This window comes from Brachycentrus maculatus, unplaced genomic scaffold, assembly GCF_059751285.1.
Source record: "Brachycentrus maculatus isolate JH-2025_06_01 unplaced genomic scaffold, ASM5975128v1 h1tg000649l, whole genome shotgun sequence".
NCBI lineage: Eukaryota > Metazoa > Arthropoda > Insecta > Trichoptera > Brachycentridae > Brachycentrus > Brachycentrus maculatus.
In genome coordinates this window covers 75,001-99,000 of record NW_028281385.1, presented here as the reverse complement: position 1 = coordinate 99,000, position 24,000 = coordinate 75,001, and the positions used below count along the sequence as shown (strand labels likewise).

Here is a 24,000-nt window from a genome sequence, read left to right as displayed (position 1 = left end):
CAAAATGGCTTCTGATTGAACAACATAATGTTTCCGTTAATATTTTGTGAAGCTATTCCATTGTTTGGGTATCGAGCTAAATCTTTGTGCAACAAAGTTGCCAAAGGAAAACAATGTAATAAACCGCAGGCAAAGTGGTCAATTTCTCGATTACAAATCATACAACACCCAGGAACAATTTAATTTTTTAACGACGGACTCGTACATTGTTTGTATGCGGGTATATATTTTTCCCCTTACAATGTAGTCGATATCCGTACCGATTTGTACTAAGTATTGTTAGGGAACGAAAATATTGCTATGTTGGTGTATATATTAGGTAAGTCCATAAGTTCATAAGCACTTATAGTATAAGGCGTCGTCCTAATACAACGCGAATACGTGATCATCGCGCGATTATGTCTTGTCGGTGGTGTTTTTTTTTACATGTTTTATTTTAAAATTATTTTTGTCGATTTAACATAAAATACACACATATTTTCATAATAATAACTCTTAGTCATTTACCCATTTAAATTAAAATAATAAATCGTGTTTTATTGTATTAAAAAAACACGCAAGAACTTTTAGACCTACCTAACATATTTTATATTGAAAGATTTGTGCGGGACAATATGATTGAACGCGGTTTCTGGCTGAGGTTACCAGCGCACTCAGGTAATATCCTAACTGTTTATTACTCATCAATGAATAAAAAGTGAACGGCAAAGATAGATAGGAATCGATTTATCCGTGGAATTGTTATTATTTCGTTGCTCTCCAATTCAGCTGCGGCTATTAATATTTCGAATGAAAATAACGATTTTCAAATCGATTTACACTTATACGAGTATACGTACTTAATGCAGAATTATAACAAAATTAATTACGACGGTTACCGCGTTTGATACCATGCTGGATATTCCGTGTTCAATTCCCAGGGGGGAGGATCAAAGTTAGTATAAAAGATTTTTTATGGTAATATTTATTTACTCGTCATATAGTAAGCCTCCGTAGGTTAACGGTCAGCACCTTCGACACGTAAAAATTGGTCATTTTGAATAATATTACAGCTTTACACAACTTAGTTTTCGCAGAAACAAAATGTGCTCTCTTTTTCTCGTTTCACTTTTTTTTTCAACTTCTATTTTGTAGTATTACGTATAACTAATTTTAAGATGTTATTGATCAATACTTCTAAATTTCGACGTTTAACTAAACGAAAAAAAAAACATAATATGAATCGATAAAAATTGTACAACTTTGAAGGAATCCCTAACATACTGTCCAAAATGTATCTGATACTTTTACGTTAAATTCTGAACACTTACAAACAAACAATGAAACGTGGACCCAACATTTCAAATTCTTACCGGGTTTTGATCTGCCCTGAACGGCATCGGTACAGCTGAACAGAGTAAGAGCGGAGCAGGGTTGCTGCAACTTCTTATTCTGTAGATGGGAGAATCGGAACAGCTCTGATTGTAAGTGTGGAGCTGAGCAGACTATAAGACACAAAGTGTAGGACTGCTGGCTCAAAGATTTTGGCGGTGACCTTCGGGATATCCATGAGGCGACCCCGGAGGCGGTGGACTGGCTAACAAAACTTTAGCCAAGACTCTAATCCCATGACACAACCCATATAGAGGAAGAAGAAGCCAGAACCACACGCAAAGTAAAGTAAAAAAATAGGTACGTCCGGTACGAAGATCCGGTATTTTTCGGTATAGCCTATAAATCGGATTTTGGTAACCAAAGGGTTAATGCAGTGGTTTTAAACCTTTTTGAAGTCTGAGAGCTCATAAGGAAAATTCGCGGTTCACCGAAACTAAAAATCCAATGATAACACTTATTAAAAATAAAACTGATTATTTTATTACAGACAAGTTGAAAATTCCATTAATTTAAAAAAATAACCACAAATAAAACATAAATACTTCAATAAAACTTTTTGCGACGAAAATGATTTCATGTGACATCTGAGCTTGTGAGCTTTTGCGAATTTCAGTGATATTTTCATTTTTCAAATCCTTATCCGCACCCCAATGGTGGATAGGGCACTGCATTATATAAACACAGTATTATCTTAATCGTTAACATACGAAGGAAAGGTGATCAGCCCTCCACTTCAGGTACCAGTCCAGGGTAATATTGAATAAATATTAGAGTAAAAAAATCACTATTTCAAATCATATTTATTTGACCCCCCCCCCTCTGGGAATCGAACCCGGGACCTCCAGAACGGTAGCCGAGCGTGCTGACCATTACACTACGGAGGCGAACAAAAATAAAAGTGATATTAGGTCTAATATATTAAGTTACTCTCATTTCTTCATCCAAATTGCTAAGTCAAGGTTCACAAACCCTTTCAATGAGCCTATCGTTGATGGAGCACCGTCTGTACAAATTCATACACATAATTCCCATAATATTTTCAATTGTTCTAAGTATGATGATATAGAATAAAGGATATTTTGACCGCCGTTGTGAGGTGAGAGCACACAACTTCACTTTGCAAGGGTACTGCCATCTAGCCATTATATTTGCAATTAAAATCGCACAGTAAAGCAATGAGCCAACATTAAATTTTGGTTTTTATAATTTCGCTGAGCACTTGCAACAAGCTCGCGGAGCACTGGTTAAGAACCACTGAGATAATGCATGGTTCAATGTCGATCAGGATGATATGTAGTATACAGATTATGTTCCAAGGACGCGCCTCATTATACTGACGGTGGTTGGTTGACCCAATGGCTTCAGATTATAATTGAGCAGCGGTCACCGTATAATATTACCGCCTATTCAACCTTTTTCAAATAAGTAATGAGCTTGACTGATTCCTTGGTTTTATCATATACCAATATACATAGATCATCAAATCGTATCAGGTATTGAATTACAAGTCATTTCATCTGTCGTAAGTATTTTGCAATTGCCAAATATTCCTAATTAATATTATTGTTAAAATTTTTCATTTTTAATTAATGTATTACTTAGTAAATACCACTTTTTCTTAAAATCTACTGAGACACGTGTTTCGATGCATTCCGCATTATTTTCAATCACCGTATGTGAAGCTAGTTCCAAATTTTAGAGTTGGGTCCTTGGGACGTTGAAGGTTCAAGAGGGGGTTTCTTATTTTTATTTATTAATTTAATTTTTATTTCTTATCAGAGGGAACATAGACAAAAAGGGGGAGGCTTAAGTCATTGTCATATTGTTAATTATGGGTTTATTGTCATTTATATTCTTGTGAATTTCTATTGTTTCAAAATGTTGCAGTTTATGGTTTTTCGTATTGATTATTTTTAGGATTTCTAAATATTTACAAATTTAATATATTTTCATTAATGTTTTACTTAGTAAATATTCATAGTATTTACTAAGAAAAACATGAATTAAAAATATATTAAATTTGACTCAGTAAGGACAGGTTTGGTAAGGTTAGGTTTAGCAGTTTTAGCGAAATCGAATTTACGAACACATACGAACGTACGTGATACGCGCGGTTTTTCTTCACCATTCCGCGCCAACCCGTATGGCCTACGCGCACGAGAAAGGATATCTGTTCTAAAAATATTTAATTCGTACCGGATACAATCACAATTTTTTTGTCATGTTTCATGCTTGATAATATTTTGTGAAAACAAACGTTTTGATTTTTTATCTTTTTTATAAAAAATATGCCTGAAAACAACTCAAAGGTAGGGTGGTTAAAAGCCTTTACAACATTTTAGGTGTGCCCAAATACGTCACAAAATCTGTATTATCTCCAATTACAGGAGTTATTTTCATTTTATTTTTTGACATCAAAGATGAAGAAGAATATGGAATGTTACACGTGTGTAAAGTGACCACTTTAACCACCCTATGACGGTCGTCAGCCCCGTAAATGCCCAGACATCCATATACTTCTTCATCTTTGATGGGATGTCAAAAAAATAATATGGTTAAAAGCCGATTATGTTATTCTCACCTGAGGACGTGGAGTGATTCAGCGCTGTGTGGTAAACCGACCACGACACGGTGGAGGAGCAGGGGGTGAGGGTGATGGAGAGGGGGATGTTTTCCCGATCCGATACCAACACGACCCTGAAACCAAAATAACACAGAGGGCGTCTATATATTTAGAGCGACGAACAAAATGTCAGGGTAAAGGTCAAAGTTGAAACAGGGAGGGAAATAAAAAAGCCTGCCTAATTCGGTAATTTTATAAATTGAAGCTTAGCACAAATTGAATTGCTAATTTAGCAATTTGTACATATTATCTATATTAAATTGCTAAAGGGGAGGAGATGGAAGCATCCAAATTTCCCCACATTGCGCTTTACGGCCAACCTAAAGGTAGACGACTCACGGACAGACCACCAAAGAGATGGATCGACAGCTGGGAATCGAAATCGCAGGAGGCTAATCTCTCTTAGAAACAGGCCACGAGGCTTACACCAAGCAGAAGTAGAAGAAGAAGAAAACCTTTATGTAAATTTAATAATAATAAAACCCTTTTCCGCACCCCAATGGTGCATAGGGCACTGCGTCATATAAACGCAGTGTTATCTTGATCGTTTACACATGAAGGAAAGGTGATCAGCCCTCCGCTCCAGGTACCAGTCCAGGGTAATATTGAATAAATATGACAGTGAAAAATCACTTATATTTATTTTACCCCCCCTGGGAATCGAACCCGGGACCTCCAGAACGGTAGCCAAGCGTGCTAACCATTACACTACGGAGGCGAACATATATGTACATTTAGATACTCATAATTCTCCTTTCTCTTTACTTTTAAAACTTTTTTCCTTTTAATTTAACATTTTAATATGATAATTGTTTTACAAGATTTAGAGTGTGTCCAAATTCTAGTTCGCAAATCTGAAATTTCTCCAATTAGGAGTTGTTTTTGCATTATTTTTTGACATCTCAACAAAGATGAAAAATAATGAATACTGAAGTCTGGGCATTTACAACCTAAGACCTAAAATTATGGCTATGAAAATAAAATCGTGAAACCTTTTATTTTAATATCCGTAAATTTTAAGCATATTTCTTACCTACTTACCTTTCGTGAAGATCATTAACCTGTATTCTATATTCAATGAGTATGTACGTCATCAAAGCACAATTAAATGTCTAATCCATACCAATTGTGCAAAGAAAAAAGGCCCTTTTAACCAATATACTTTTCTTGTTATTTACGTAACAATTTTATTTATTGTATACGAAGTATTCGGTATTAAGGCAAGCTTAAAATAGTTCTATCTCTGAAAGGAAAAATGTTTTCCTTAAAGCACCAAAGTATTATATTACTTATTCGAAATTCGGAAACACGAAGGCTCTATTGAAAGGAGGCGCCAAATCAGATATGATTTTCCAAACTTTGAGTCCCATATAAATATCGGTAAACCTTGATACTTCCTTTTTATATGAAAAGTATTTTTATTTCAATATTTTTATCTATATAGATAAAAATATTTATAAAAATGAGATGATATTATCTCACTTTTATTGACTTATCCAAGCATTTTTCTTGGATAAGTAAATAAAAATGATATTAAGTCAAAAAAAGGTATTTATATTTTAGATTTATATGAAGCAAAAATAAATAAAAATTGAGAATATACTGGATATTAAAGGAATTCATTTATTAATTATGCCATATGTTCGTTAAAAAGCATTATAACATATATATATATATATATATATATATATATATATATATATATATATATATATATATATATATATATATATATACATATATATTTATATAAATACATATATATATATATATATATATATACATATATATATATATATATATATATATATATATATATATATATATATATATATATATATATATATATATACATATGTATATATATTTATTCACTAGCGTAAGACCAATTATGAGATATTTAAGTGGCCTTATACAATATATCTCAAAAGAGGTTTTATACGATTATAATACTTTATAAGATTAAAACACAAATAAGTTTATAAGATTTGAGATTGTTAAACAAAAATTGAAATTGTTAGTTGAACAAACTGACGTTTACAATTTTCATATAGATTGCATTTGGATTTGGAAAAAAAAATATTTATATTTTTTTACAACATTTTGAGTGTGTCCAAATACTTGTTCACAAAATCTGAATTATCTCCAATTACAGGAGTTATTTTCATATAATTTTTTGACATCTCATCAAAGATGAAGAAGAATATGGAAGTCTGGGCATAATATAAGAGTTTCTGCTTAATAAAAAGCTTCTTTACATCTCACCAATAGATGTCTCTAGTGAAGTTTTAGTGATTCATGAACAAAGTTTCTAAATTGGTTAATATATATAGAACTTCCAAGAATTTGAGTAGTGTGGTTGTCAATAATGGGTAGAATTGGTGAATGTTACACGTGTGTAAAGTGATCACTTAAACCAGCCTATGACGGTCGTAAGCCCCGTAAATGCCCAGACTTCCATATTCTTCTTCATCTTTGATGAGATGTCAAAAAATAATATTTATATTTTTTAATTATATAAATAATTTGATATTTTTTTAAACCACATTACATTTTATTCTTATAAATTTAAGTAATTGTATTTGTTGATTAAGAAATATAAAAGGTATTATTACCATATTAGTAAATGTATATTTAAAAATGTATAAAGGTATTTATTACTGCCATGTTTATGTTATTTTTTATTATTTATAAAACTTTTAGTTACTAAACGTGCATTATTTATACTGACGCCTCACAGGCGAACATGAGTATTTAAGGGTATATAAAATAACCTCAGTATGCCAGGCTAAAGTGAACGTGACATAAATAACGTCAGTCAATATTCTGAAAGGAGAAATGTCGAGATCTCATTCTAAAAATAGAAGAAAACCATTCCTGTGATGGAGATTGTCTCTCGTCTAGATATCGAGTGTAATTCCCACAAATGCGTCATCTTACGACGTCATAACTTGCTTCTCATTCTGAGCACTCATATTATAACTTTCACTAAAAAAATTAAATTTTAGGAAGTACGTTTTCTAGTGATGGAAAGATTGATAAAGATATAGAAAGGAGAGTGAATACTGGGAACAGAGTGAACGGTGCACTGAAATCAGTTTTAGCAAATAAAAACCTTTCCGCGAAAGCTAAACTGGCAATACACAATGGAGTCCTGGTTCCAACCCTAAGTGTGGATAAGAAGGATGGAGCAAAATATAGATGAAATAGACTTAACGCAGTCGAAATGCGATCTCTCAGAGGAATATGCGGCAAAACGATGTATGACAGATGTTCGAATGGTGAAATAAGGAAGGGATGCTATAAGCACACTCAACTATTAGCACATTTAACATATTACTATTAGCACATTTGAGCATATTCATTAATTTAGAACAAAGAAAATAAAAAATATTCAGTAGTTGTAATATGCATAAAAATGATAACACCATGGCAGTGGCGTTAATAGTAAAAATGACTATTTATTTGATTTTTTATTAGGTTATAGTCGTATCTCATGCGTGAATGAGTGCATCTCGAACTGCAGTCAGTGTTGCTATAATTAGGTTGTTCTTCCTCCGAGCCCTTCCAATCATATTACGAGTGTGCAAAGATATTATGTATTTAAAAGCGATAAATTTCTCATACAAAGTCCGTTTAACATTTCCTCGAATTATAATCTGCCATTTACGAGAAGACCGATAAATCACGCGACAGATGTTCAGTTTTAACATAAATAATTGCACAATTTCTGGAGGCTAAATTCATTTGACTTTGACGAAGTGCACAAAATGCGAATCGAGTAAAAAAAATGACCGCTTCATAGAAGCGTTGCATCGCATAAATCAAGCCGGCCAGAAATACGCGCGACGAAAAATGGAGCGAAAGAGACTTGCCACTTTACACATTACATACGTAGATAATGTATCATAATTAGGCTTACCATAATAATGGAGCTCTTGACCGGGACAGGTAGGGAAAAGAAAAAATAGTGGGACCTCTTATAACGAGCATAATTCGTCCCAGCATCTTACTCGTTTAGCGAAATATTTCTTCCCATAGAAATCAATGTAAAATACGATAATGCGTTCCGTAATATTTTTATTAAAGTTTATTTAAATTGTAATTTTTATGAAAGTTTATTTACATAAAATTACTTATACATTTTAATGAGTGTAACAACTTTGAATACAATTTAAATTAAAAAAAAAAAAAACAAAAAAAAAAAAATATTTGTGATAATTAATAAATTTCTTGAATGTTTTTCGCAGATACTTTGTGGCACATTTTATGAACTTTATAAAATAAAACAACTTTGTTTTAACCACTTTTTTATTATAAGTACACTTTAACCTACCGCTTTTGAAAGAACCTTGTCATCATTAGAGTTTGTTAAATTCTTAACATCTTGATGTTTTAGAATTTAATAAACCCTGATGATGACAAGGTTCTTGTCGAAACCGGTAGGTTGAAGTGTACTAATATTAAAAAAGTGGTTAAAACAAAGTTGTTTAATTTTATAAAAAAAAAAAAAAATTGTTTTTAACTAGAAAACTGTCTAAGGACATTTGTTTTTGTTGTCCAATTCATATTAAAATTTCGGCGATGCCGAAACTGTTTTTCCATAATTCTATGTAAAAAATGCACCGTCTGAATAGATTAATAGACAGGGCTCGCAAAAACCGGGACAAAATCTAAACCGGCCGGGACTCCGGGACCCGTGTCTGAAACCGGGACAATCCCGGTCAAACCGGGACGTATGGTAAGCCTAATCATAATGTAACTTTGCGATGTAGTTTTATTTTGGCGATCTGCGGAAAATGAAACGGTTAAGTTCGCGCCGTTCGCAGTTTTCGAACAAAGGCAATTATTTATGCTTTGGGCAATATTGCAACTGACAGATTCTACAGTTCGTTTCCAAAGCTGTGATATTTTTGCACGGTCCATGCCGCAAATACTAAAAGATATCATTTCGTTCACTCGTGAAGATGCCATGTTAACGGGAATAAGCATCAATCGCAGGGTTAGCTAATATAATGTTTTGCAAGTCATTTTTTACCATCTAAAAAAAAGAATACTACACAATACTAGTCGAATGAGCTTCTTGTAAATTAAGCGATGAATAACTGGAAAAAATTCTAACAAGAGATTTACGGCAATTGTATTCTAGTATTTGCATTTTAAAAAGTTGAATAGGATAAAGGAAGTTAACATGCATTTAAAAAACTTGAATAATCTTGTATTATTTATATTTTTGAACTTATACATATTGGTCATAAAATAGTATTGCAGTCTAGAAGCACACTTTTGTGTTTTATCGAGTGAAACGGTTTAGATGTTAACATGTGATTAATATTTAACTGATACTTTTTTGGTTAACCGATTAACATGCTATTCCTAACATTTTTCGGTTTGAATTTATTCCCAGTTTGAGTTTTTGATATCGAATTTGAAACAGGAGTTAAAAATACGCAAAACATACTCAAATTTATATACTAATTGGGGAGTAAGCTCTACATAATTGAATGCAAAAAGCAAATTATGTAAAGATTTACTATAACAAGAAGTCATTATTTAATCGAGAAGGCGGTCATAATATGAAGTAACTTTTTCATTTAATCATTTTAATTCATAAATATTAAGGTGTGTAAAAAATGTAATGAATGTGTACAATAAGATGTATATATTTTAATACAAAATTTTAAGAAATTATACGGGATTATAAAAGCTTAGAGACTACTTACAGGACTTATCTGGCACTGGCTGGCTTCAGTGATCACTGCATACTCATGTTCTTTATTGTTTTAGTATCTAATGTATATCTTGATATATCACCCTTAAGGGTTTTAAATCTAGAGTTTGGTACAATCAATAAAAGCATGTATTTTTTGATCATATAAATAGAACGCGTAAATAAAAATGGCTTTTGAACGGTTGGATGTAAAAATGAAGGCGATGGTTTCTGTTTGGTGGCCCTGTACAAGTCGTGTCAGGGGGTAAATTTATGTTCTGATGGGAGGTCCCATGTCGGCTCAATGATGAATGTCCGAACATTCCCAAATCCAGGACGAACTACAAGTGCATTTCTGATAAAGACTCTGATCCAGACGAATGCAGCAGCCTGCACCGGCGCTGTATACGTATTGTCATATAAAATGCAGCGATGGCTTGCATCTTGACACGTTTCACGTAAAATGCGCCAAGCTGCCACTTTGAACAATATCAAAGGATACCTTTGTGGGATTTATAATATAATGCCGAAAAGTCGTAATTAAGTCCTAACTTGTATTAATAAACCTCAGTTGGTTAAACGCATAGAGATGGTCGTCGGATCACGCCCATTTTTTTAGAAAATGGATTATTATTACATTGGAGGGGTTTCCATGGCCTGGGCAGTTAAGGGTTAAAAAAGACAATGTTAAGTTTTGTTAAGAAATTAATACGAGAGAAAATGTTAAATATTGGGATAAGTCGATTTATAGAAGCAGAACAGGGAAAAATATCGAAGATTGTCTTTCCTACTATACAAAAATGTTTGAATTTTCATTACAAAAAACATTAATTGAACTTTGCATTGACTTAATTTTTACGGGTCATGAAGCATTAGAATTAAAAATATCGTAAAAAAGAGAATTATTTAGTTTGATGTCAAAAGATGGCTTCAATAAATGCACAATATTACAACCTGATTCACCATAAAATGTTATAAAAATAAACGTAAGATAATAATAAATAAAAAAAAAACTAAAATAAGAGGCTAAGAAATATATAGTTAATTTATTAGATCCGACAGCATACATAATTAGATTTAAATAAAAATAAAAATACTCAAATTTTGTCAAACGATGGATGCAATGAATGCTAAATATAACATTTCTTTCATAACTCACTACTTAATGTTATGAAAAAAGTAAAATAATAAATAAAATAAAAAGCTCAGTTAGGAAACTGGAAAATAAATTGTTAATTTATTAGATCCGACAGCCAGTGGTTTTTAATGATATACAACTTTGGTATTAAATGAACAATTATTTATTTTTATTAGTATGTAGATATGTTACTTTATACATCTTATTTATTTTAGTACATAAAAGATATCTTTTTTATTTACATACATTATTTGTATACAGGTTTAAAAGTGAATGATAATAATTAAAAAATAAATGTGAAAATATTATACTATCAATATTATTAATATTTAAAGCATTTACTTTGTCAGAATTATTTATTTAATTTTTTTACAAAAATATTTGTAATATTTGTATACAACCACTAACCGAGAATTTTTGTTTACCAGTTTCGAGACGTACCCATTTCTTTGTCAGGACAATCACTACAAAAACATATCTGTAAATTTTCTAATCAAAATTTAACTAAGGGATATTTAGGTTTTTATTTTTATTTATTAATTTCTTTTATAACTTCGAACTAAATGCTTCATAATTATTATTACAGTATTTATTACAAGAGTATCGTTGTTATTTAATATGAGGAAAAAATATACTAAAATATACACACATATTTTATGGTCAGTCAGGTGCGATCTCTAGGGGAGATCAACATACAATAGAACATTCAGATAGAAAACTATCGATAAAATAGAAATTTTGTTATCAATTTATTGCCTTGTAACTTAAACACATTAACAAATATATATATATTATTTTACCATGCGTTATCAAATGATTTTTTAATATTTTTGAATTAATAATATTTAAAACAGAAAATCCTGAAAGTAACGTCCCTCGAGTATTTTAGTAAATTCAAACATAGTAAAATTGAAACTAAATATTTGTATTTATAAGCTATTTTATAAATTAAATATAATATAACTTATAAATATATTTGGTTTCAAATTTACCATGTTTGAAACGACTAAAATACTCGAGGGATGCTACTTTTAGGATTTTCTGTTTTAAATATTATATATAAAAGGTATTTACAACTTTTTAGAAGCCTTAAATTGTAATACGCCTAATTTATTGATTCGATAATTTGTTTGTTTCATATTTGATTGTATAAGCACAAATTCCGGAGTAAAACGTCCTTTAATACCTTGAAAAAGTAATTTTTGATTATTGGTTATCTGTGTTCATTTGACATTTATTACAATTTTTTCGTATTCAGCAAAGAAATGTAACATCAGTTGTAAACGCTAATAAAATATAATGAGGGTAGTTTTTTTTGCATATTTTTGAAAACTAATTTCTATTTCCCATTTTTAAAAATGTAATTTTTAATTCCTATTTTCTTTATGAAATATTGGATTTATTTTTATTTCATTCACGTTAGTGCACTTTTTCTTGCTATTATTTTCTGTGAATTCTAGCTTTTGCTTATTATATGTAGTTTTATAAAACTATACATGAGTATTAAATACATAATATTTGTCCGTCTCAGTGGTATAATGGTTAGCGTGTTTAGCTACCGTGCTGGAGGTCCCGGGTTCGACTTCAAGGGGGATGAAAATAAAAATTGATGATTTCACACTCTAATATTTATCTAATATTACCCTGGACTGCTCCTTGAAGCACAGGAGTGATCACCAAGCCTTGTTGTATGTAACGATCAAAATAAAACTGCGTCAATATGGTGCAGTGCCCTATGCACCATTTAGTGCGGATAAGGTTTAGAAGAAGAAGAAGAGTTTTACAGTGTATTAAATTTTTTATGAGTTTTTTTTCTTCATATTTTTTCGTGAAATTTTGTTTATTTGTTTTTAAGCATTTTAGTTACTTGACAAAGCGTTTTATGTGTCGTATTGATAATATTGAACAATGAGTGAACAATGGTTGAATTCAGATTTGGTGTGAAAAATCGACTTTATTCTATTAAACTCTAATGTATATATCTAATTTATGTTAATTATACCAAAGCGATAGTTAGGGATTGGCTTAAATAAAAATAATCGACTTTCCCACAAACTTTTATGGTAACATTACGAATGGAATAATGAGAGACCAAGGCTAATCACCGGAAGCAGGAACAATAAATAACGATAAATTACACCTGGAAGAGCTCTACTGTATATCCACAAGATGTATGTGCTACACATAGGAACACCTAGATCATAATTCAGGCCTTCGCATTACCAATTCGCTTCGTGAGTTTTATTTTGACTCGCTGAATTTAAGATTATCTCTGACTTGTCTTACAACTCAATTCTCTGTTCGCAATTAAACAAGTGTCTTCAACGGTAAAATTGATTTCATTAATAGATTCGGCAGTCACTGTGTGGTAAAATCTATCCATTTTTAATTAATGATTTACTTAGTAAATACCACTATTTCTTAAAATCTACTGAGACACGTGTTTCGATGCATTTCGCATCATTTTCAAACACCGTATGTGAAGATAATTCCAAATTTTAGAGTTGGGTCCTTGGGACGTTGAAGGTCGAAGAGGGGGTAGTAGCTGTTTCTTATTTTTATTTATTAATTTAATTTAATTTTTATTTTTTATTTCTTATCAGAGGGAACATAGACAAAAGGGGGGAGGCTTTAGTCATTGTCATATTGTTAATTATGGGTTTATTGTCATTTATATTCTTATGAATTTCTATTGTTTCAAAATGTTGCAGTTTATTTTTAGGATTTCTAAATATTTTACTTAGTAAGTATTCAAAGTATTTAGTAAGTAAAACATTAATTAAAAATAGGTTACTTTTGACTCAGTAACGACAGGTTTGGTCAGGCTAGGTTTGGCAGTTTTAGCGAAATCATATTTTTGAATCTGACGTGGCTGTCTAGGTGTCTCATGGCTGTAATTGGTCAATTTTTCCTCCCAATTCTGCCATACCTAGAAACTTTGTTTGAAAGCGGTTTCGTTATTTTATTTTTTTAATAATATGAAGTCAATAATTCCGATTAATGTTGTTTGCTTTGCAAGGAGATGGACCCCAAGAATTCTACGATAAAGACCTTGAGAGAGCAAAAGAGGTGTCGGAAGACCCCAAAAGAGATGGTCTGACGATATTGTCGCTGTGTGTCGCAATGGAGGTCAGAGGGCTTATAAAGAAGAAGAAGAAGAAGAAGAAATCAATAAATATATTTCTTTTAAATTTGAAATCTTCGAAACATAAGGCAGATTCCTGATTTTGATTTGCCATTATTTTGAGTGTTATATTTTTTTTAAATTCTCTACGATTTGACGAAAGACTTTTCATTTTCATGCATTTCTTAAGGCCCAATATACGATAAATCGCAACTCACATCATTTTCTTTAAACCCAGGTAGCATTTGACGTAATTGATTTCTTTTTTCTTAAAACACCGTTTTATTAAAAAAAAAATGTTGTGGATTAATATATGGTTTTAAAAAGAAAAGAGTTATTGAAGGGTAATGAGTTTAAAAAAAATCAATATGATTATTTCTGTAAAAAAGTCAAATTGTTTTTTTTTTTAAATCGTGCAATGACCAGTTTCTAGCTCAGTCGATCGCATACTAATTGTGAGTCCTTCATTAATTAATCCCAGAAATATTACGGCATAATCCTTTTAAAAATTTTATCAAATTAATTTGCAATCAAATGACGAATATATGTGGAGGTCCTCAACAAAAAGTTACATTTCCAATAGATAGTGCAAAAAAATTAATGCAAAATTTTTAATGCAAATCTGTTCTGATTACTGTATTCTATCGAAATCTTAATTAAAGTTGCGACAAAACCATACCCTTACCCTTTTACTCCCTTCCTCATTCACACACACTCCCACTCTCTTTATTATATTTTTTATCTATTGATGTTTTTTTATCGTTATTATTATAACATAAATGTGGAATTGTGTAGTTGGGTTTCGTTTTTTTATGAATGTAACTATTTTTTATTATATACTTTTACTAAACGTAAAGTTGTACAATTCCCGAATAAAAAAAAGTGACCGATCCTGTGTTAAACCAATATGAAATCATCAAATCGCACCAAAACGTACAAATTTTACAAGGTACAATTCCTGATTACTTAAAATCATTTATAGTGGAGTTGTAAAGTTTTGGTGAGGACCTCCACATGTGAATGTTGTTTTTTTTTCAAAAATTACCAATCTCAAAATGTTAACAATAGAATTTGGTTGGTCAGATGATATTATTCTTCTAACCCTTATGCGCAGGAAAGTATTTGTAGTTTTACGCCAAACAAATAATTAAATTATGCGAACCTTTTGATCTCGCCTTTGCTGAGGTAAAGCGAGACCTGATGCTCCTTGGGAAGAAGTCCAGTTTTCAGGAAGGTGAGCTCCACGTTGGGCGGCGACTTGTGGTTCTGGGCGGGGGCGGGGGCGGGCGAGGGGTGCGCCAGGGGGAGAGCGCACAGTACTATCAGCCACCGAAGAATCATGCTGAAAATAAAACAAATAATTGAACACAATTAAAATGTCCTTGCACTGTTCCGTGTCTGTCTGTCTGCTGTGCTGGTCGGGGTTTTGAGGCGTCTGTGTGCCACCCAACGTCGGGTTGGAATCGGATCTAGCTGACGAACTGAACTAAATAACTACTAATTCTTTTCACTGCCTACACCAAGGCACTTCTAGAAAATTTGGTGGTGGTTTTACAAACTTGTATTTATTTAGATTGGCAGTGACAGGGATATTGAAAAAATTTTAATGTACATAAATTCACAGTAAAATTGCGATACAATTTTGTTTCACATTTTCTATAAATTTCGCAACTTAGTTCATAAAATAAAAACGAAAATTGCTTTGCAAAAGAAGGTCTCTCAAGAAGCCTAGATGCTTCTGTCTCAGATCTGGGAATGCGGTTGGAAAGCTTTGTATAAAAATATTGATCTATTAAAACTATCTTGAAATCGGGAGGCTTATTTGTACGCTATAGTAGGTAATATAAAAAATTGGAGAACAGAACGAGGATGGCCGAAAAAGACTTGGCACGGTCAGATCAATCAGAACCTAAAATCTGGTGGTGTTAAAAGTCTGCCTTATCGGAGGGCACGTATGACTAGATGAACGCATGTGAAGGATTTTTGACACCACCAGATTTTAGGATCTGATTGATCTGATCGTGCCAAGTCACATTCGCCAAATATACTTTCTTAGTTATTCTCTCTTATAATATATTTTACAATTTATTTAATGCACCCTTTAAGTAGTATTAACAATTTTTATTATTTATTGTATTCATAATTAAGTATTAAATATGTACAAACTGAAATATAATACGTCTTTTTTATTTAGTAATTTTAACACTTTGACAGCTGTCAAAAATTGGTCAAGCCTAATTTTTCTCCGTTATCGACAATAGAAAAAAGTGTTATTCTGCAGTGTTATAGTTTGAAATAGTTTTTTTTTCTGTTTCTACTTAAAATTAAAAAAAACCTTACCAGCATTTTAAAGCAATATTTTTTATATTGCGTAGCAAAAAAACACTCTGTACCTGTAGACTTCACAGGGTGTTTTTTTAATGCAGTTGTTTAATTTAGAACAGAAATTTATGAAATACATGGATGGTGCTGGTGTCATCCCCGGTATACAAACGTAAACGAAAAATTCTAAACATTATATTTTAATTCTTAGTTAGTGAAGTAAATAATTAAATAAAAAAGAGTAAAAAGGTGGCTTTTTGATATGGGACACAAGAAATAAAACTTTGCTGAAAGTATTTATTAAACAAAAAGATCTAAGTAGCTTCTTCTTTTAAATTTTATAACTCATATAGTAAGTACTTATTGTTAACTTTTTTTGTTTTCGTTTTATTAATTTTTTGTTTTCTGTTAATATCAAATATATGAATATTTGAAATATGTACAAACTGAAATATAATACGTCTTTTTAAAAACGTATACCCACACAGATATATATATATATATATATATATATATATATATATATATATATATATATATATATATATATATATATATATATATATATATATATATATATATTTATATATATATATATGTATATATATATATATATATATATATATATATATATATATACATATATATATATATATATATATATATATATATATATATATATTTATATACATATATTTATATAAATACATATATATATATATATATATATATATATATATATATATATATATATATATATATATACATATACTAATACTAATACATTTCATCTCACCAATAGATGTCTCTTGTGAAGTTCTAGTGATTCAAGAATAATGTTTCAAAATTGGTTCATATATATAAAACTTCCAAGAATTTGAGTAGTGTGGTTGTCAATAATGGGTAGAATTGGTGAATGTTACACGTGTGTAAAGTGATCACTTAATCCATCCAATCGTCAGTCCCGTAAATGCCTAGACTTCCTTATTCTTCTTCATCTTTGATGAGATGTCAAAAAATAATATGCATTTATAATTAAAATTATTTTGTTAGAAATATGTGTGTATATATATATATATATATATATATATATATATATATATATATATATATATATATATATATATATATATATATATATATTTATAAACATATATTTATATAAATACATATATATATATATATATACATATACTAATACTAATACATTTCATCTCACCAATAGATGTCTCTTGTGAAGTTCTAGTGATTCAAGAATAATGTTTCAAAATTGGTTCATATATGTAAAACTTCCAAGAATTTGAGTAGTGTGGTTGTCAATAATGGGTAGAATTGGTGAATGTTACACGTGTGTAAAGTGATCACTTAATCCATCCAATCGTCAGTCCCGTAAATGCCTAGACTTCCTTATTCTTCTTCATCTTTGATGAGATGTCAAAAAATAATATGCATTTATAATTAAAATTATTTTGGAACAACCTGTATATTACAAGTGTCGCTATGTCGCCTAATAGCAGTAGTCATGAGTTGCATTTTGCGCTATGTAAAGTGACGTGACGCGGCGCTACCGAGCATAGGATTTGTTTGTAAATATAAATATTACGATGACGCTATTTGAGAATGTTGAGGCAGGTCCTGCGTTCGAGCTGTGAGTCTGGAGTAGCTGACTAATGCGTAAATTGTTCTGAGTAATGTGTTACCCTCGATGTCCGCTAACGAGAATAGGAAACCGATAATACCGAATGGATATTTTACTCAGGTCATTAGTTCATTTGAATATTTTGATTTGGAACCTATTCTTGAATATTTTTTAATGTTTTCATTTCGAACCTATTCATGAATATTTTTCATTATTTTCATTTAGAAACTATTCATGAATATTTTTCAATGTTTTCATTTGGAAACTATTTTTGAATATTTTTCAGTATGCTCATTTGGAACCTGTTCTTGAATAGTTTTCAATGTGTTCATTTCGAACCACGTCCATGTTCGCCTTCGTAGTGTAATGGTCAGCACGCTCGGCTACCGTTATGGAGGTCCCGGGTTCGATTTCCAAGGGGGGTAAAATAAATATAAGTGATTTTTTTCACTGTCATATTTATTCAATATTACCCTGGACTGGTACCTGAAGCGGAGAGCTGATCACCTTTCCTTCATTTGTAAACGATCAAGATAACACTGCGTTTATATGACGCAGTGCCCTATGCACCATTGGGGTGCGGATAAGGGTTTTACTATTATTATCATTTCGAACCTATTCATAAATATTTTTCAATAATTTCATTTCGAACGTATTCATGAATATTTTCATTTCGAACTTATTCATGAATATTTTCCCACTGTCTAATTATCTGCTAGCGTTAAAAATCCATAACGTTCAGACTTCATTTATTTTGGATTTTTAAGGTTGCCTAAATTCTGCTATGAATTAATGTCGAAGCTTTTTCTGGTCTTTCAACTTGTACAATAAATGGAAACAATAAATTTTTTCGTTTTGAGTGTATCCAAATACTTGTTCACAAATCTGGAATGGGTCTTTTATTTAGATCGTTGGTTCATTTAAATATTTTTCTATATTATTCATAGATGTTTTCCCATTCTCCTATTATTCGAAAATCTGCAGGGTTCAGATTTTTGTGTGAATTTTTGGAGAGTGGCTTTTTAAGAATTGATCGTGTGTAAAGTGATCACTTAACTAGCCTATGACAAGTCATAAGCTCTGTAAATGCTCAGACATCCATATTCTTCTTCATTTATGTTGAGATATTAAAAATGTACTTTTTTCTCCAATTCGTGACGTGAGAACAAAATTGAAAGTGACCATTCTCCATCATACTTTTTTGAGAATTTTTTTCTTATCTCCTTATCTTTCAATAACACTTTTTTTCAAAACTATACATTTATTTAAAAGAAAAACGTAAATTTCCAATACGAAAACGGTGTTTAAGCAAAAAAATCAATTGCATTAAATGTTACAATCTACAATGAAGTAAGAGAGCAAGCAAATAAGGCCTTTGCTGTAGCTGGATGCTTAAAAAAATTTGTATGGAGAAACAAATACATGCTGAAAGAGAGTAAGGTGAGGATCTATAAAACCTGCGTAAGACTGATCCTGACATACGGCACGGAAACAAGAGCCGACACCGCGAGGGCAAAAAGCCTTCTTAGGACATCCGAAATGAAGACTCTACAACCCATTGCAGGCCTAACGCTTCGCGACAGAGTAAGAAACTCAGATATAAGAAAAATCTGCGATGTTGAAGATGTTGTGCGATGGGGAAGAGAAAGAAAACGTTTCTGGAGAGATCATGTGAGAAGAGCGAGTTCGGATTGAGTGGTGAGGGTGGCAGCGGACAGCAGCATAGGCGGGATCAGACCCCCAGGAAGACCACTTAAACAATGGAAGGATAGCTGGTCTTCCACCTCCCAGGAGCGACCCGAGAATGACAGGACCTAGTCCTAAAAGAAGAAGAAGAAGAAGAAGAAGAAGTTAAATGATACCAGGGTAAGGTGAGTGCCTTAACGTGAAGTGTGCACTGTTCTAATGGTGATATTGTGTGTAAACCATTTTAAATACATTAAAATAAGCACATAACATAAATTATTCAAAGAAATAGCAGTATATTTAAAGTAAAATGAAGTGAAATTCTAAATATATACCGTTAAGAAATATATTGCACATTTTTACGTATACTACGCGACAATCATTTAGCCTATTTTTAACATCTTCTGCCTAGCATAAATTCGATTCATTCATGGAACAAGTGATTAGGTCACTAGCAAAAAACGACCCAGTAAAAAACTCTCTCTTGAAAAAAAGCCAATTATTCTATTCCCCTCCAACCAATTTGTTTTTATAGCACCTGGCTGAACGTACTATATATTATACACCGTGTTTCAGGCCCATACCGAAGCTATGCAAAATAATTTATTTTTTTCAAGTTTTCTTACCTTGGTATTTTCAACAAAAAAATATTAAACATGTAAAAGAGAAATTTAAAATGGGGTTTCAGAATTATATTTTTATGATTTTTTTCGTTGATTATCAAATGATCGCTTTGACTCCCTGTTGCCTTTCGTATACTGAAGATGCTGTGTTTTTTTTTACAATAGAAGATAAGACCTGCAGAAGCTGTGTCAAAATTGTATAATTAGTGCCAAGAAAATAATTTATTGGCGTTAAGTTATGATGTTTGAAAGAAAATAATGTAAATCTGGATGTTAAATTAAATGGGGAAATTTTGCAACAGGTAAATGATATCGTTTATTTGGGAAGTATGTTTTATAGAAATGGAAAGATTGATAAAGAGATATTGAAAGGAGATGGAATGCTCAGAACAGAGTGAATGGTGCAATGAATTCAGTTATAACAAATAAAAACCATTCAGAGAAACTGGCAGTGCACAATGGAGTCTTGGTTCCAACCTCAATGTGTGGGAGTTAATCAAGAAGTTGGCAAAAGAAGGATAAAAATAAACTTAGTCGAAATGCGATAAATCAAACGAATGTGCGGCATAACGATGTACGATAGATGTTTAAATGTTGATATGAGGAAATAATGCAAGGCAGAGATAAGCATTATCGATGAAATTAAGAAAAGTGTGTTGAGATGGTTTGAGCATATGAATCGAATGACTGAAGAAAGAACAGCAAGACAAATTTAAGAGACCAATGTAGTTGGTAATACAAGCAGAGGAAGTCGTCGAGTCAGCAGTCGGAATAATCGATTGTTTGTATTTTGTTATGATTGGTCGATACGATTGATACATTGTAGTATCTAAATTTACTACCCTTTTATATTAAAGGGGTCATCTAGGGTGTCTATATTCAGAGGTTTAATCAATTTTCCACCCGGTTACGTAAACTATCAGAGCATCAAATATTTGGCCATAACTCTTTAATTTTGTGTGCCATAGTAACAACACCTACCGACAATATCGTACATAGTACCCACACACTAAAATTATCCACTGGGTATAAACCCTATTTCCAGCGATTTCTCGAAAATTTTCCAACGTATATTTTTTATTAAATTTAATCCATTTTCCAATTATGTAGATTAAAAAAAAATGCTAAGACGTGGGTTGTATGTAGTTTAATTATAAACTGAGGGTTTAATAGAGGTTACATTTTTCAAACAAAGATTAATAAATAAAATTATGTAATAATAAAATAAAATACATAGTCGTAGAAAGAAATCGAAAAGTAAAAAAACTCTCATAAATAATTATATCGGGTTGTGGTCCCGTGGTTAGTGTTGCCGACTCTTAGATGTTAGAATTTCTCGGTTCGAACATATATATATAAATATGTATATATATATATATATATATATATATATATATATATATATATATATATATATATATATATATATATATATATATATATATATATATATATATATATATATATATATATATATATATATATATATATATATATATATATATATATATATATATATATATATATATATATATATATATATATATATATATATATATATATATATATATATATATTTTTTTTTTTTTTTTTCTTATTTTTTATTTTTTTTTTTTATTTTTGGATAAGGCAGACCAAACTGACAAAACTGATAATTGAAAATAAATATATGGGTGGATTAATTATAATATTTTTACCTTATTCCAATACAGCCCTGTTTTGGTATCAATGAACTTACCTGTACTAACCATTCGACCAACCTGACAAAGCTATGGTCACTTTTTATTTTGCAAAACGAATGATATATTATTATTACATTATTATAACCCGATCTCAAGATATCATTGCCCTAGAATCATAATAAAACATAATAGAAATAATCTTTACCCGGATTCATACAGGTGATTTAAACATCCAATTCTAAATGTCGATGCTAATTAAATTATAATTCCTTCGATCATAAAGTTTTACAAGAAATCTCTCATGTAAAAAATAATGTTTCCTTTCTTTATTCTTTATAATTATACATTACATGACAAGGAAGTTTATCAGATTAGCGATTATGTTTTCCATTAAATTAAATTTGTAATTTCTTAAATGATTTTTGGTACCCTTTATTTACGTGTATTAAAAATATCAATCTCAGAATGTCTACTCGTTGCTATTCAACAGGTACATCATAATTCATTTGATGTTTTTTCTATAGAGTCACACTGAATCATGACACATAAAATATATGCCGGAATTTCTTGATTTCTCTTATGGATTCATCAATATTTGTATAATAAATGTTTGATATCATTTTTCCATAATTTGTTTATTCAAAATATAAATGTCTAAATTATCTTACTTTTCCAAAAATACCTACACGGGTTACCCATGGTTATGTCGTCCCTCATAAATAACATTGATATAACTATCACTAAAACTGTTAGTACGCAAAGATTTCATTGCGTTCTTCTCAAAGTATTCCCCCGCTTTTTTTTCCTACTTCGATTTAGAGCTTTTACTTTTATTTAATTTTAAATATATAATATAAAACAGTATAAGTAATTCATTTCGTGTCTAAGGTATCATTTTCAGTTTATAAAATATATGAAATAAAAAAGTAAATATGCTGTCGGTCAAGCTTATTTTACCTTTTCAAGTTTTTTTTTTTAAATTTGATATAAACATAAATATGGAACGGTTTTTTTTCCATATTTATGTTTATATCAAATTTTTATCCATTATATTTTTATTTTATTTAAAAAAAATATTTAAAAACGATCAATGCTGAAATATAACAATTTCTTATTAATTTTTATAGTTAAATTTTTTTCAAAATCAGCTTATTTTAATTACGAATAATTTTTCAGTTTCATATACTTATGGATATTTACATTACATCATTTTTCTACATTTTGCATATTAATACATTTATTAATATATTGGATTTATTTAGGGTTTTATATATTCCGATATGTTTTTTGTTATTGCAATGTCTCCAGGTAAAAAATGACTTAACTCAATTAAATTATGAAATTGACTCGTTGATATCGGACGACTTATGATATTTTCATTACCATAACTAGCCAGAAAAATATCTATATAAAATCTTGGCTATTTCTTTACAACTAATTTAGCATAACTAAAGATTTAATAACGAGCATAATTCGTTCCAGAATCTTACTCGTTGAGCGAAACATTTTTGTTTTGACTGGCGCGCAAGTCCCGCCTCACAAATGAATGTCGTGCAAAAGAGACTTGCTTTTTCACTGTCACTCGTGATGCTATTTTTTTTACTCGCTATGCGAATTATTAGTTATGAGAGGTTCTACTGTACTTTTAAATGAGATATCAGAAGTTCTGAATAACTAAAGCGTTATAAGCGAATTTCTATCGTCGACTCGACATGCGGTCATTTAGTATCACAAATTGGTCATTTTATCAAGAACAAAAAAAAATGTTTTTTTTTTACCATTTTTGGATTTTATCACGACTTTTTAATGTTTTTTTTTTCAAGAAAGAAGCCAATAGTATTATTATATCCATGCTGGCCGATAGGATGTTATACTATCAATGTGGTTTATAAATATATTTATAACTATTATAATCGTAAAATTCATGGAGCGACACGTGTTAGAACCAGATATTTATTCGCAGTGACCAATTTATTATGTCTATGGTAGCGTCCGAGATGAGGTTATTTAGTCTATGGAAATGTTCATATTGTCGATATAGAGACACACGTGAATACTTAAAGGTTCGTTTTTGAGGTC

At 30.7% G+C, this 24,000-nt stretch overlaps 1 protein-coding gene across 1 annotated transcript in view; it reads right to left on the bottom strand.

The window, feature by feature from the left end:
• The window catches only part of LOC148300831 (protein NDNF-like), a 45,902-nt gene that overhangs the window by 19,066 nt on the left and 2,836 nt on the right, over positions 1-24,000 (bottom strand). Inside the window, exons 2-3 of the mRNA XM_088274217.1 lie at positions 15,132-15,311; positions 3,956-4,071 (exon numbers count right to left, since the gene is read on the bottom strand). Coding sequence (XP_088130343.1) covers positions 3,956-4,071; positions 15,132-15,310 — 295 coding nt within the window. The 5' untranslated portion in view covers position 15,311. The remainder of the gene's footprint in view (positions 1-3,955; positions 4,072-15,131; positions 15,312-24,000) is intronic.